Source organism: Episyrphus balteatus, chromosome 3, assembly GCF_945859705.1.
Source record: "Episyrphus balteatus chromosome 3, idEpiBalt1.1, whole genome shotgun sequence".
NCBI lineage: Eukaryota > Metazoa > Arthropoda > Insecta > Diptera > Syrphidae > Episyrphus > Episyrphus balteatus.
This window is the reverse complement of record NC_079136.1, coordinates 122,914,597-122,928,890: the sequence shown is the minus strand read 5'-3', so window position 1 is coordinate 122,928,890 and position 14,294 is coordinate 122,914,597. Positions and strand designations below refer to the sequence as shown.

Below are 14,294 nucleotides of genomic sequence, written 5' to 3'. Positions count from 1 at the left end.
AGGAATTCCGAAACGGCTCAACCGATTTTAATAATTTTTTTTCTTATAAGTATTTTTTAGCATCGATTTTTTAGTGTCTATTTTATTATTTTGCTTTGTAAAAACTATATCGACAATGCATTTTAAATAAAATAAATAATTATTAATGTTTTGCATTGAATTTATGGTATACAATACATTTTTTTAATGCAAAATATTTGTATTTCCAACAAAAATTTTATCTTCAAGGCAAATTATTTCCATTTACTATAATTTTTTTTTTTTGTATGCAAAATATTTTTAAGCGCAAAATTATCCTTTTTTTTAAATTTTTTTTCAGTTGCAATAAATATTTTTTTTAATGTAGCTATTTTTTTTTTTCCAATAAATATTTAATTTTTTTAATTAAAAATAAAATAATTTCTTATAATTATGAAAATATGCTATTTAAACACCATCTAATATTTTTCAAATTTTTTATGCATTGTTTGTATTCAAATGAGCGAAAATTGCAGACTTAAAATAGTCCTTCACAATTAAACATTCTGCAAAAAACGATAGCCAAGTCCAAAAGTTTGATTCGTTTTAAATTTTGTCATGTATCAATTTAACCTTTATAAAATCAATACCAATCAGTTATTTCAAACCAAAAACGTGTGTTTTCTTATGTAAATTATTAAAATGAAATGAAATAAAAAATAAAACCGAAAACAAAGAAACAAACCTAATTTATCCAACGATATTGAATTTACCACTTAAATTTGACAAAATTATGAAATATGATAAGAAGAGTAGAAGGTATCACAAACCACCAACCACTTGCCAAAAAGGTGATGTCCAAAATAATCAGAGATGCCCAGAAGCACTTAATGGCTGTCATCTAATACTTTTCAGTTAGTTTATATTTTTTTAAGGCTAAAAAAAAAAAAAACAGAAAAGATATCAATGAATGAGATAACGAAATTTTGAATAAATTTATAGTGAATAAGAGAGACTAAAAAACATCACTTAAGGCATAAACTCTGCTAACCTTGGGATCTCTTACCTAATTGACTATTTTAAATAATAATATTCTCGTCTTTGTTTTGACCTGGTTTTGGGGACAGTGTATTTTCGTGTATTTACCTATTAAAAAAAAATATCATGAATATTGGATTTTATGTGCCAGAAAGTTGTCGATAAGGTTAAGTCATTCCCTAAGTTTACTATTTCTCCGCACCTGATGGACAACAATAAACGACTAAAACAAAATATATCAAACCAAACCACTTGATGACGATAGTGATGAGAGTTTCAAGAAAAAAAAGTCAATTTTATTGTGATTTCACGTGGAAATTAGCAAGAGGGGATAGTTTAAGTTTTAAATGAAAAATCCGGAAAAATGCCCGAAGTCACGACACATGGCGATGGCGGACGTGCCTTATGGTTTTTTGAATGAGATTAAAAATGTATCTTTTAAGAAGGTCTGAGAGTCGAATAAAAACAAAATACCTGTGGGAAATATGAAATTATATTTAATTAAATGGATTTGAGTATTCGAAATGAAATTGCATTAAAGACCTTTGGTCTTTTTGTTTTTAATTTTCATTAAAGTTCACTAAACTTGAACTTTTAATTAAAAAAAAATACAGAAATTATGAACCGAGTGTGATTATTTTGTTAAGCTGCACTTACACCAGTAAAAAATTAAAGGTTAAAAAAACTTTCAAATTGTTAGGCATTTTTTTAAATGGCCATATCTTTTTTAAAAATGATCCTATCAGAGAGCTTGAAAAGGCAATTTTAATTGATTTAAGGCTTTATTCATGTTTTTAAAATCTGATTTCCATTTTGTTTACGACTTACCAAGCAACCAATGCTGAGATATCGATAACCAAAGACAAAACGATAATTTTCCGTCACGACTTCTCACAGAAAAGTGGTCGAATTAAGTTCATGAAAATAAGAAATTGGAGCTGCTGAATAAACTTGTTATCTAGACCATATGACAATTAAGTAGAAAATAAGTTCGAAGTCAACAAAATATTTCATACCAAAAATAGATCAGTTTTTTATTTTTGAATTCCTCGTAAGCGATTAAGCCAAGTTAAACCAAAATATTGTAATTGTACAGAAGCGATTCGTTAAATCTTGTAACTACTAAAACTTTAAATACATTAGAAACAAAATTGTTTGAAATTAAAAATGATGTGCTGTTTTTTTTATTTATTTTAATTCTTATTAATTTTTTATTTGAAAAATAAAGTTTTATACATAATAATGTTAGATACAAAAATCGACTATAGCTTATTTGAAAATTATATCCTAAACATGAATACAAAAAAATTTTTTTTTTAAGAATTCCATCATTAAAAACGCTAAATGAGATGGTAAAAAAAAAAACATTTTCTAAACGGTTAGTTGTTGAGAGTTGAATTTTCTTAATCGATAGATAAATTTGTTACATGGTGTTGGAAAAAATGAGTTATGAGCGGTTTTCTAAAATTTTTTTTTACCGTTTTCAACCGTTTTTTATTAAAATCTTTTTACTTTGATATAAAAAATGAAATAAGCTGGATAGATAATAAGCAGGACAATATCTGTAACATGTCAATCATTTTCATTTTCAGAATTTAAGGGTAACGGTCCTCAAAAGATGATATTTTTTAGACACTTGATGTAATTCTACCTAGAGCACTTAGAAACTTGATTTAACTTTATTTCGCATTCTGATAATATAGCGTTTTATATGATTGTAATACATGCACTTCAAGCTGCAAAGTTCAGAAAGTCCAAAATTACCAAAAAAACGTCTGTGGAAATCGTTTACCATGGTTAAATTGCTCAGTATAGGATATATATGATATGTTTCCTGAGTTGAACTTTTATATTTTTTATTTGATAACTAAAACAAGTAAGAGACTATAATAGGCGAAAGAAAAAAACATTTTATATCGGACTTTTTGCTGTTGTAAAATTTAAGTTTCTCGGAAGAACATTGGGCCATGATGGGCTATATATAGGCATTTTACATACTGTGGGCCATATTAACCACAATTTTTTTTCGTATTCGTAAAAAAAAAAAAGTTGAGATAACAATTTTTCCATGACATTACGATTTTAGAGAATGCCAAAAAAGTGGGTCCCGGAAGTCCGTCTGTCTGTCTGTAAACGAAGCTACAGCCTAAACGGATAGACCGATTGATGTCAAACTTGGTATGTAGCGTTATTTGGTGACTCTCGAGAGGGGTTTTTGGAATTAATTTTTTGGGACCAAAAATAACGGTACTTGTCATATACCGATTTTAGTAAAATTGAAATATCTTAAAAACGGCTCCAACGATTTTGTTTACAAAATTCAAATGTTAGTTTTAAGCTAAAGTCTATCTTTTGATAAATTTTTTTTTTTTTGAAAATCATTATGAACCCTCTGTCGGCACACGGGTGTGAATTTGGCAGGACAAAAATAAAAAAATTTCGATTTTTCAAAAAAGTGATCACAAAAAACTCTCTCTATTAGGGTGAAAACATTTTTTTTCGGAATTGTGAATAAAATACTCGAATTCTTTGGAAAATTCTACATCAATTTCATATATGATTCTCTATAAAATATTGAGACTGAAAAAAGTTGTAGCGACTTGAAAAAGTATGAACCAAATTCGCACCCGTGTGCCTATCACGTCACAAAAAAGAGGTGTGCCTACAGAGGGTTAACGAACCGTTTTTTTTTTTGTCAAATCCGATTATCTCCGGAACTGTAACTATTTCTATTTCAACGAAACTTTTTGTGAAGAAGCATTTATATAATTTAAATGTAAACCAAAAATAAAATTTTCAAAAAAATTGTTTGGATTTTTAAAAAAAATTTGAAAATTTTTTTTTGAAAAATCAAATTTTCGAAAACGGGACATTGAATTTTTTTGAAATTTTATTTTTAGATGCTGATTAGTGATTTCTACAAAATGGCATACCAATTATTATATTTTAAAACTTTTTTTACCCAAAAAATTATTTATAAAAAATTAGTTTTTTAAAAAACGGCTCTAACGATTTTGAAAATTTTTTTTTCTAAAAATGCATCTTAATATATCAATCACAACTGCATACTTGTTTTGGAGGGCAATTTAATTTCAGATTTTATTTTATTTAAAAAAAAAAAAACGAATTTTATTTTTTTTTCCAAATTTCTATATAAAAAGTCTTAAAAATTTTAGCAACTTTAACTCTAAGAGCAAGTTCGTGCTACCTAGTCGTGCATTTTATTTTCTTAACCCCAGTGACCCACTAAAGACAAAGATTGTTTAACACATTCACTCCATGGCTATAGCAAAAATATGAAAAAAATAATAACGCAATACCAAAACACTAAACTTTATCAGTTCCGAGTTCCGTTATAGTATTTTTTTCAGTGCTACCAAATGACACTTTTTTAAGACTTTAAAAAAAGTAAGTTTGCTGATAAAAATGAGTAAATCTTCCATTGATCACGACATGTGACACGCGTCAGTTTATCAGTTTACATACTAAAATGTTTAGCACTTCTGTTTTATGATCTCTATATTATTGATAACTGATTTATAGCTTCGATATCTTACCTCACACAATTTTCTTAACAACCGGCACAATATGGAATAAAATACAAACTATGAGAGCAGCGACACTTAAAAAAATGTGTTTCTTAAAAAAATCTTATGTATTTCTAAAAATATATGTTTTTCAAAAAAAAAAAAAAAACAGCTTTCTCTCTACAAAAATGTTTTGTCTAACAAATAAAAGCTCATGCTCAGACCATGTGTTTTGTTTTTGAACAAAACAGAAAAAAACACATCTTGTCGATAAGAATTTATTATATTTTTTTTTAAATAGATTTTTGTTTATTCAAACATTCAAGATATTTACAAGAGGCATTAGGTATTCCCCCTTTAATGGTAAACAAAGTTATCAAAGAATAAAACCAACTGAAAATAAGATAAGCAATTCTAAAACATATTTTAGATTGTGATCTAAAATATAAGAAACACTTTTATTGGTTCTCTAAAAGATTTATTTAAAAAAAATTCCGAAATAAGCTCTAAGAAGTTCAGTGTTTCTATTGATTTCTGTGAGAAATGATGTTCAAAATTACGCTAGGAATTTTATTTCTCGGGCTTGTTAGTGCTCAGTTAAATAATCCAATTGTCAAAACGCCTTTAGGTAAAATTAGAGGAACAATATTAAAAACCGAAAAAGATCGTGAATTTTATGCATTCCGTGGAATAAAATATGCCGAAGCTCCAATCGGTGATAAGCGATTTAAGGCTCCAATAGCTGTGACCAAACCATGGAACGGTGAATATGATGCCACTAAAGATGGTTACATGTGCCCCCAAGTTGGTCCAAGTGAAGATATTATGTCCGAAGACTGTTTAATAGTGAATGTTTACACGACAAATCTAAATGCTAGCAAGCCAGTAATAGTTTATATTCACGGTGGATCTGATAAAGATGGAGGAAGTCACAGTGTGAGAGAAGCTGGTCCCGAATACCTAATGGAGTCCGAAATTGTGCTGGTATCACTGAATTACCGCTTGAATGCATTGGGATTCCTCACTACACGAACTGCTGAAGCTCCAGGAAATTTCGGTTTCCTTGATCAAGTTATGGCACTAAAATGGGTTCGTGATAATATTGGACATTTCGGTGGAAATTCAAGTTCAGTGACAATTTTCGGTTTTAGTGCTGGTGGAATGGCTGTTACTCTTCATGTGGCTTCACCTCTTTCAAGAGGATTGTTTCATAGAGCGATTGCTATGAGTGGATCAGCAGTGAATGAACAAGCAATTGATAATTTACATTGGACCAGGAAACTTGCCCATGAGACTTCTTGTCCAATGTTCAATCCTGAAGACCTTCTTAGCTGCCTTCGGAAAGTTCCCTGGCAAACTATTGTAGAAGTCTGCAAAAGATGGGATTTGTATGGATTTGCTGACATGAAATGGAACTATGAAGTCGATGGACACTTTTTGGATTTTCGACCATCACAATATTTCGCCAGGGGAAATTTTTCCCATGTTCCAATTCTAACAGGACTATCGAGAGATGAATTCAATTTCATGTCTTTAGGTAAAGTTACTTTGTTTAGGTTTCTTTTTAGTTATTTAATAACCCTTGTATTTGTCTGTTTTAAAAAGGTCTTGAGAATAAACCAGGACATTTGAATGATATTGATATGAATTTGGAAAAATATTCTCGTGAATTTTTCATGCATGATTTTGGTGATCCAGCTGAGAAAAAAGTTGAACAATTGAAAACTTTTTACTTCAAAAATCAGACAATGAGTAAAGCTAATTTGGATAGATTTGGTGAAGCTTTGTCAGATTCGTTTATCAATCATGGAGTTCATAGATTGGTTGATTTGGCTCGAAAATTTGTTCCAGTTTATTATTATCGTTTCGATTATAAGGGAAGTGTTGGAGAGTTTCCAAGTATTGATAGTAAGGGAATTCCACTATTTAAATTGTTTTAAGTTTTTTAATTTTTTTGGTTTGTTCTTGTTTCAGGTATTGGTCATGGAGTGGATCAATTTTATATTTTCAAAATAGGTAAATTTGGGGGGAAATTAATAAATCCCCAGGACAAGGATTGGGTGATGTTGGAAAAAATGGTTGGAATACTTTCAACTTTTGCACAAACTGGGTATGAAATATTTCTTTTTTTTTTTTTTTTCATTTTTGGAACTATTTTCTAAACAGTTTTTTTTTTCAGAGTTCCTCCTGAATTTGGTAGTTTGAAATGGCAACCCTCAAATAAAACCAATATCAATACTTTGTACATAAATGAAACATTCAAAATGGATAGTCGACCTTATCCAGAACGATTTCAACTTTGGGATACACTTTTTCCAGTGGAAAATATTGGAAGCAGATCATCGATATGTTTGACAATTATTTTGATAGCGGTAGCAGTTTTAAATGTTTTTATCTAAATTAAATTTTTGTAAAATTATCAAAATTGTAGGTAATATCAGTTCAATTACTCTATAATGGCTCTTAATTCTCATACTTTTGTATTTTTTTGTTTAACTGATTATAAATTATTGATTTATAAACAAATCATAAATATAGTTAAAGATTTATTTATTTATGGAAATTTTTGTTGATGCTTATTTTATTGCTGAAATTATTCCACTAAGTAATAAAAATGAAAGACAGTAGTACTTTTAGAACTTTTACCTAAGTATTTCAAGGTTGAAATTAGTTTTGCTTTCAATATTTTATAGAGAGTTATTTGTGGCATAGTCAAATTAGTGAATATATTCTCAATGATAATTACTTTTTACCCGATTGCGGAAAATGTTCATATTTGCTATCATAACTTGTAAATTAGGTATAGGAATTTAACAAATGAGGTATCGTTGGAAGCGTCTAAGACGCTTGCTGGTTATAGGCTAAAATTGAATTTTAAAAATGTCGCCCTCTAGAGACAAAAGTAATGAATCTGTAATTTTTTTTTTCGAAAACTAAATTTTTTTATTTTTGATAGGTAGATCTGTTCACTACAAACTCATATCTTTAAACAAAAACAAAACGTTTATACTTAAGTTTTTAGACGTTATACATGAAATATATGATTTTTCGGACCAATTACTGAGTTTACTGTCCCTTCGGAAAAAAAAACACCCTTTCGCCCAAAATTATTTTTATGAAAACTCTTTTTCATTCTTGCTTTCTATGACACATCAATTTTTTTTTTTTTAATAAAAAAAAAAACACCCTTTTAGCCATTTTATTCTTAAAGAGGCTTCCCATCTCAAAAGTAGGCATCATAATTGCTGATTTTCAATTGGGTATCATTAACATTATATATATTAAGTTTTTTCAATAAATCTACATTTTCACTACACCTAAAAAAAAAAAACACCCTTTTGCAAGAAAAAAAAAATAATAACTTATTTTATTTGTCCCAATTCCCATAGGAAAGATAACATTTTTAATAAATTTCTTAGGGGTATACAATGTACGCCACTGATTTTATTCTACTTATCGTGAATTTTTATTATTTTCAAAAAAAAAAAAAAAACACAATTCCACCAAAAATATTTGTACAGACTATTTTGATTCTTGGTTTTTGTTATTAAGGTAACATTTCTACCAATTCTCATTTGGGTACCATTTTTGTTCTAGTTTTAAGTTATTCTGATTTTAATCATTCTAGACTCTTTAGATTCTTAGTTCTTATAACACGTTTTCACCAAGTTTAAGAATTAACAAATTTTACATTACCTGTTATGACACCTTTCTCACACATACATAAGTCAAGCTCTCAAAAAAAAAAAAAACACCCTTTCACCAAAAGGGTGTTATCTAAAACCTTCATCCCGAATTTCATCAGTTTATCAAATTTTTTTCAAATTCATTTCGGTTTTGGTTATATTTCACCCGTTGAAGTAAAAAAACAAGCAACTTGTTTTTTCATCGACAATAACTTTTCTTAGAGCAGTTGTATTGAATTTATTTTTCAATCATTATATTAAACATCAAAAAATACCTTGAAAGCATGTGTCATATGATAATATTCCAGAAACAATTTTTTTCTCTATATTTTTTACCTTGACCCTTCTTTTTAGAGACAAAAAAAAAACTCTTCCACTAATTTTTTGATTCATGATTCTTATACCAAAAGAAAGCTTTTTGCCAGATTTTATGAGGGTAATATTTTTTTATATTTGTTGGTTCGTTGTAATATTTACCTGTTAAAAAAAAAATGTTTGCATTTGCATAACTCAGGAACCAGACGCTCTTGTATTTCAGGTACTAATAAAGCTCAACGAGACCTATCATTAAATGTTTCACTCGACTCATTTAGAGAACATTTTTTTTCATATTTTAACTGGCGCCCAATGTAGGACCTTAACTTAACTTTTTTTTTTTTGAAACAGTAGATCAGTGAAAAGGTATACATAATATAAGTGCATGTCTAGTCTAGTGACTTAAGCATATACCCTTGAAGATTCTATTAAGTTTCATTACTGGGAGTGACTCCAAATAGTTGGGTAATAGTCGTTATCCCACAGAACGAGCCACCTACACTTTGGAGGGCATATTTTACTGCGGACTTACGTTATGAAGTTGAACACTATCCTACCAAAAATTTCAACCTGGCCGACTTTTATCGAAGCCCAGTTTTATTATTCTATTCCCGAAACGTTCATCATTTTATTTTTTCTTCACAAGAAATTTCGGTTAACCATTTGCCATATATTTATCACCTCAAGTCAGCCCATTTTCTATATAAGTAATACAAATGTCCTTAAGTCAAGTGAAAACAATTTAAATTCCACTTTCCAAATATATAGTGAAAGTGTCACATTCAAGAGGTGATATTTTCCAAATTGTACTTCAAAAAATGCCCAATCAAATTTATTACTACAATTCATCTTGAAACCAGCAAGAGAGATATAGGAAGCTTCCTATTTCATTCTTTTTTTTTTCGTTCATGTAGAATCTAGATACGTGTAGTCATCTGCAAGTAGATCGGAAAAACCTTTGCACACGTTGTGGTAACATAGTTCCTTACCACACACACACACACATACACCTTTACAAAAGGGTATCCTACTTTCTGCTATTATAACCACACTGAGTTGGAAGCTCTGAAAAGTGGGATAGAAAGAAAGAGATATATGAACTTGTTTTTGAACTTGACCATTTTGGGGTTTAAGGATAACACTTTTTGAATGAAGTTTGTGTTGAGCTTCTCTGTGGTGTCTGTCTTTTTAAGTTTTGACCCCCTCTGACGACGACGACGACGACAACATTTGTCTATTGAAATTCTGCTGCTATTCGATGATAAATCGTTTGAGTAATCGCTTTTCATACGGATCAAGATAACAAACAGTGGGACAGAAAATCTTGAATATTGAATGTTTTCTTAGTTTTAGAGAAAAAGCAGATAGAAAGATGGATAAAACCAGTGATATTTTAGCAATCTGTGATCCTCTTTTCGTTTATCTTAGTTTAACTAAAGCAATCCGTGATTATAGAACTCGGAAACCCGTGATATTTAACTGGGCCATTTCTGAAAATTACCGGGAAAAATTGTGATACTTTTTGAAACATTTTATGATATTAACTGGTACTTGTGATTGATACCAGAGCAACTGTGATGTTATCTTCTAGACTTACTAATCCGTGATATTTATAGTAGTGCTCCGTGATACTTAACAAAGTAATAAAAAATAGGATCTGTGATATATTTGGTATTAAACTGTGATATCTTTTTCAGGAATCTTTCAGTCTTCCTGCAACAGTCTATGATATGTACTAAGGAAACCGTTATACTTACTAGACAAATCCTTGGTAAGAAACTAAATAGTTCGTGATATTTTAGAAAGCAGATCATGATACTTTACTAGAATAAATTGTGATACATATGTAGTAGGAAAATTGCTGATATTTAATACATTTAATCCATTGTAAGCCGCTATAATTACTGATATAAAATTAACCGTGATATTTTCAGGGCAACCAGTGATATTTTCCGCAAAACTCTGTGATATTCTTTTGGAAAATATTACATTCTTACTAAAGCAACCCGTGATACTTACTGAATCAGTCCTTGATACTAACCGGAGAAATTCGTGATATTCTTGGAAGCAATTCATGCTATCTACACTGGAGTAAAACAACTGCTTATATTCACCACATCAGTTCATGATACATACCGGTAACAAACATAACAAATTGATCCGTGATATTTACCAGAATAATCGTGTGACTGTGACAACGACATTTACTGGCATTTCATGAAGTATGATGAAGTATACATGAGCAGTGCATGATATTCATTGGATCAATTATCACAGGCAGTAACCGAGAAATCTGTGATACTTACTGAACTAGCTTGGAAATAGGGCCACAAGCGTGTCAAATCCACTTTTATGCGATTGAGTAAGAGAATAATTTGCAAATCGAAAAATTTAATTTAGCTTCTGAGGGATCTTTTATCCAGAAAAAAATTTTAATTTTTTAACAGTTTTCCACAAAGGCTTGGTTGTAGTTTTCCATGCCGGCCGGTTTTAGAGAATTTTTGAAGTTATACTTCTTATGGGAGGGTGAGTATGAAAATTTACTTTTTGACAAGAATGTCAAAGGGATTATGACGCGATCACCCTGGGTAGCAGTGCTGTCGTCTCACCTTTAGAGTAGGCAGTACTTTAGTATTTAAAAATGCAGTACGCCGCAGTACGGCAAACAAAAAACACACAACACGTTGCAAGTTACATGTTTCATGTGGCAAGTTGCATGTGGCAAGTTGTATGTGGCAAGTTGCATGTGGCAAGTTGTATGTGGCAAGTTGCGTGTGGCAAGTTGCGTGTGGCAAGTTGCATGTGGCAAGCTACATGTGGCAAGTTGCGTGTGGTAAGTTGCATGTGGCAAGTTGCGTGTAGCAAGTTGCATGTGGGAAGTTGCATGTGACAAGTTGCATGTGGTAATTTCCATGTGGCAAGTTGCCAGGGTTGCAAAAAGCTCACATTTCAGCTCAGCTCACAGCTCAGCTCAAATTTGAGTTAGCTCAATTTTGAGATAGGTACCATAGCTCAGCTCATTTGAGCTGAGCTGAAAGTGAGCTGAGCTGAAAGTGAGCGCCCCCAACTTCCAACGCCTATATCTCGGAATTTGAAGAAAATGAAAAAAAATTTGGATGCCAAAAGGTAGCGGGGACTCTAACCTACATTTGGGTCCAACTCCCATTCCTGTAGGTCCACGCGTTCTCAAACCGGGAGAACTTAAAAGTAAAAAAAAAAATAGGCACGATTCTGAAAAAATAGGCATGATGTGGCGGTTTAACATGGAAGGCGATTTTTTAAAAATCTGACAATGTGCAAAGCGTAGGCCCATGACACAAGCTATTATTTGGCATCACTCCCAAAAATTGCTCTCAAGTGGTTTAGCTTCTAGGAGCGTTCAAAGATTCAACGATTTTTCGAAAAAAAAATTTACCCCAACTTTCAAAATCGATTTTCTCGGAATTTTGAAAAAAATCGAAAAACCGGATTATACCACTATCGGGTAGCTGAGAATATAAGCTTTCATATAGCACCACTCCCCTGTCTCAAGATCAAAGCGTTCAGCTTTCAGAAGTTTTTTCGCGCGCCCAACTTCCAACGCCTATATCGCGGAATTTTGAAGAAAATGAAAAAAATTTGTTTGATGCAAAAAGGTAGCGGGGACTCTAACCTACATTTGGGTACAACTCCCATCCCTGTAGGTCTACGCGTTCTCAACCGGGAGAACTTAAAAGTAAAAAAAAAATAGGCACGATTCTGAAAAAATAGGCTCGATGTGGCGGTTTAACATGGAAGGCGATTTTTTAAAAATCTGATAATGTGCAAAGCGTAGGCCCATGACACAAGCTATCATTTGGCATCACTCCCAAAAATTGCTCTCAAGCGGTTTAGCTTCTAGGAGCGTTCAAAGATTCGTGGATTTTTCGAAAAAAAATTGTACCCCAACTTTCAAAGGCGATTTTCTCGGAATTTTGAAAAAATTTTAAACGTTTGTTCGTGCAGTTTGAGATATTTTACGAAATTGATGATTGCATTATTCCGGTGTTATTTTTTACTTACTTAGTCTTCACAATTTGTTGTACCTCTTTAAAAACAAAAATTTTTTGTTCGTGCAGTTTGCTGCAACATTTTCGGGCTATTTTTGAGATGTTTCAATGAATAGAAAATTGAATTATTCGGTTGTTTTTTTTTGCAATTTTTTTGTAAGTAGTTTTTTTTTGCGAATCGCGCAGTGTAGCTGTTCTACCCAGTTTTTGTTTTCTGAACATTTTTTCGTGCAGTTTCCTTTAGAGCACTTTCGCACTGATTTCCCAAACATAACATAAGTTTTTCGAAAAATTTCAAGCAGATTGTTTGTTCAGTTTTTTTGTACTATCTTTTTATCCAGCTATAAATGACTTAACATTTTGCTCCTATAAATCTTTATAGAAGCAAAATTGTTAACTGACTTAACCAATCAACTTGTAAAGACAGAATTTTACAGAAACGAAACTGTTTTAGTTGTTCCACTGTGTGTCGATGCACAATGGTCACCATCAGCAATGCTCTTGCCAGCTATTGCTTTCTGCAGGACACAAGTTTTGCCAGAGAGAAAAATACATGATGGATTGTATATGAAGTTCGGGGTTGTTGGCAATTTGGTTTTTTATAACTGTTTGTCTCAGGGACAAATGTGATGTCTCACCTTGGTGCCGCTTGTGTCCAACTTGGGAGTTTGTCTTTTTTTTGTAATATATGTTGATTTAATTTTCGTTGTTTTTTGTTTTCTTCTTTTTTTATAATAAAAAGAACGTTGCTTTTATTTTTGTTAATTTATAATTAATTTTATTTTACAAAAAAGAATAGATGAGGCGAACTTGTGCCGAGTAATGATAGAAAGCGAATGACAGAAAAAATGAATGCCAGTAATGATTGAGAGAAAAATAGAAGGAAGGGCAGCCAACTGACACAAATAAAACTTAACGATATTTGGTGATGCCAAATTCGTTTTTTAATTTTTTAATTTAAGGTTGCGTGAACATTACTGCCCCCCTTGGCGAAAATCGCCAAAAAAATTTAAAGCATTCAAATTTAAAGGATTATTAGTATAATGTTTTAAAAAAATGAAATTTGTTGACAGCGTGAGGCGCCCAAAAAAAACAAATTTGAAAAAAAGAGTATTAATAAAGCTTTTGTAATTTTTGAAACATATTGATTGGCATATTATAATATAAAAATTTAATGATACAAAATTTAGTGTTGTTATTGAAAGGGCAAAACACAAAGTTTTACTACTTTTAGACTAATATCGCCATATTGGGTTTTGAGCTTCGCCACCCTCACTCTTCCATCAACACCGGGGTGTACTTGTATTACACGACCAAGGCGCCATTCAGTAGAAGTAAGAATTTCGTTTTGAACTGCTACTAGGTCATTCACCTGGACGTTCTCTTGTGGCGATTGCCATTTATATCGTTGATGAAACTCTTTGAGATATTCGTCTTCCCATAGACGACAAAATTGTTGTTGAAGGCATTTAAGGGTTTTCCATCGGTTAATATAAAACAAATCGACAAATTTCAAATTTCTTTCAGGGAACATTATCAACGGACGCCCAAAAATAAAATGACCTGGAGTCAAAGCCAAGATATCAGAGGAATTATTTGACATGGATGAAGGTGGACGCGAGTTTAAACAAGCTTCAACACGAGCTAAAATTGTGGAGAATTCTTCAAATGTTAATCGTGCACTGGTCCCTGATCTTCTGAGGTGTTTCTTACAAATTGCATTTCTGGAGGAGTTATATCGA

At 31.3% G+C, this 14,294-nt stretch overlaps 2 protein-coding genes across 5 annotated transcripts in view; one reads left to right on the top strand and one right to left on the bottom strand.

The window, feature by feature from the left end:
• Nucleotides 1–14,294, bottom strand: part of LOC129916155 (40S ribosomal protein S21) — a 329,284-nt gene that overhangs the window by 99,357 nt on the left and 215,633 nt on the right. The gene's annotated exons all lie outside the window — the stretch shown is intronic.
• Nucleotides 4,992–7,028, top strand: LOC129916152 (esterase FE4-like). Of its 2 annotated transcripts, none has more exons than XM_055995952.1 (4): nucleotides 4,992–6,060; nucleotides 6,129–6,422; nucleotides 6,498–6,633; nucleotides 6,703–7,028. In XM_055995952.1, exons 1-4 carry the CDS (start codon nucleotides 5,067–5,069, stop codon nucleotides 6,920–6,922), a joined length of 1,644 nt encoding a protein of 547 aa, XP_055851927.1. In that variant the 5' UTR covers nucleotides 4,992–5,066; the 3' UTR covers nucleotides 6,923–7,028. The 2 variants fall into 2 exon arrangements, with proteins under 2 accessions (XP_055851927.1, XP_055851926.1); XM_055995951.1 differs by having other exon boundaries at nucleotides 4,998–6,060; nucleotides 6,129–6,431; nucleotides 6,703–7,026.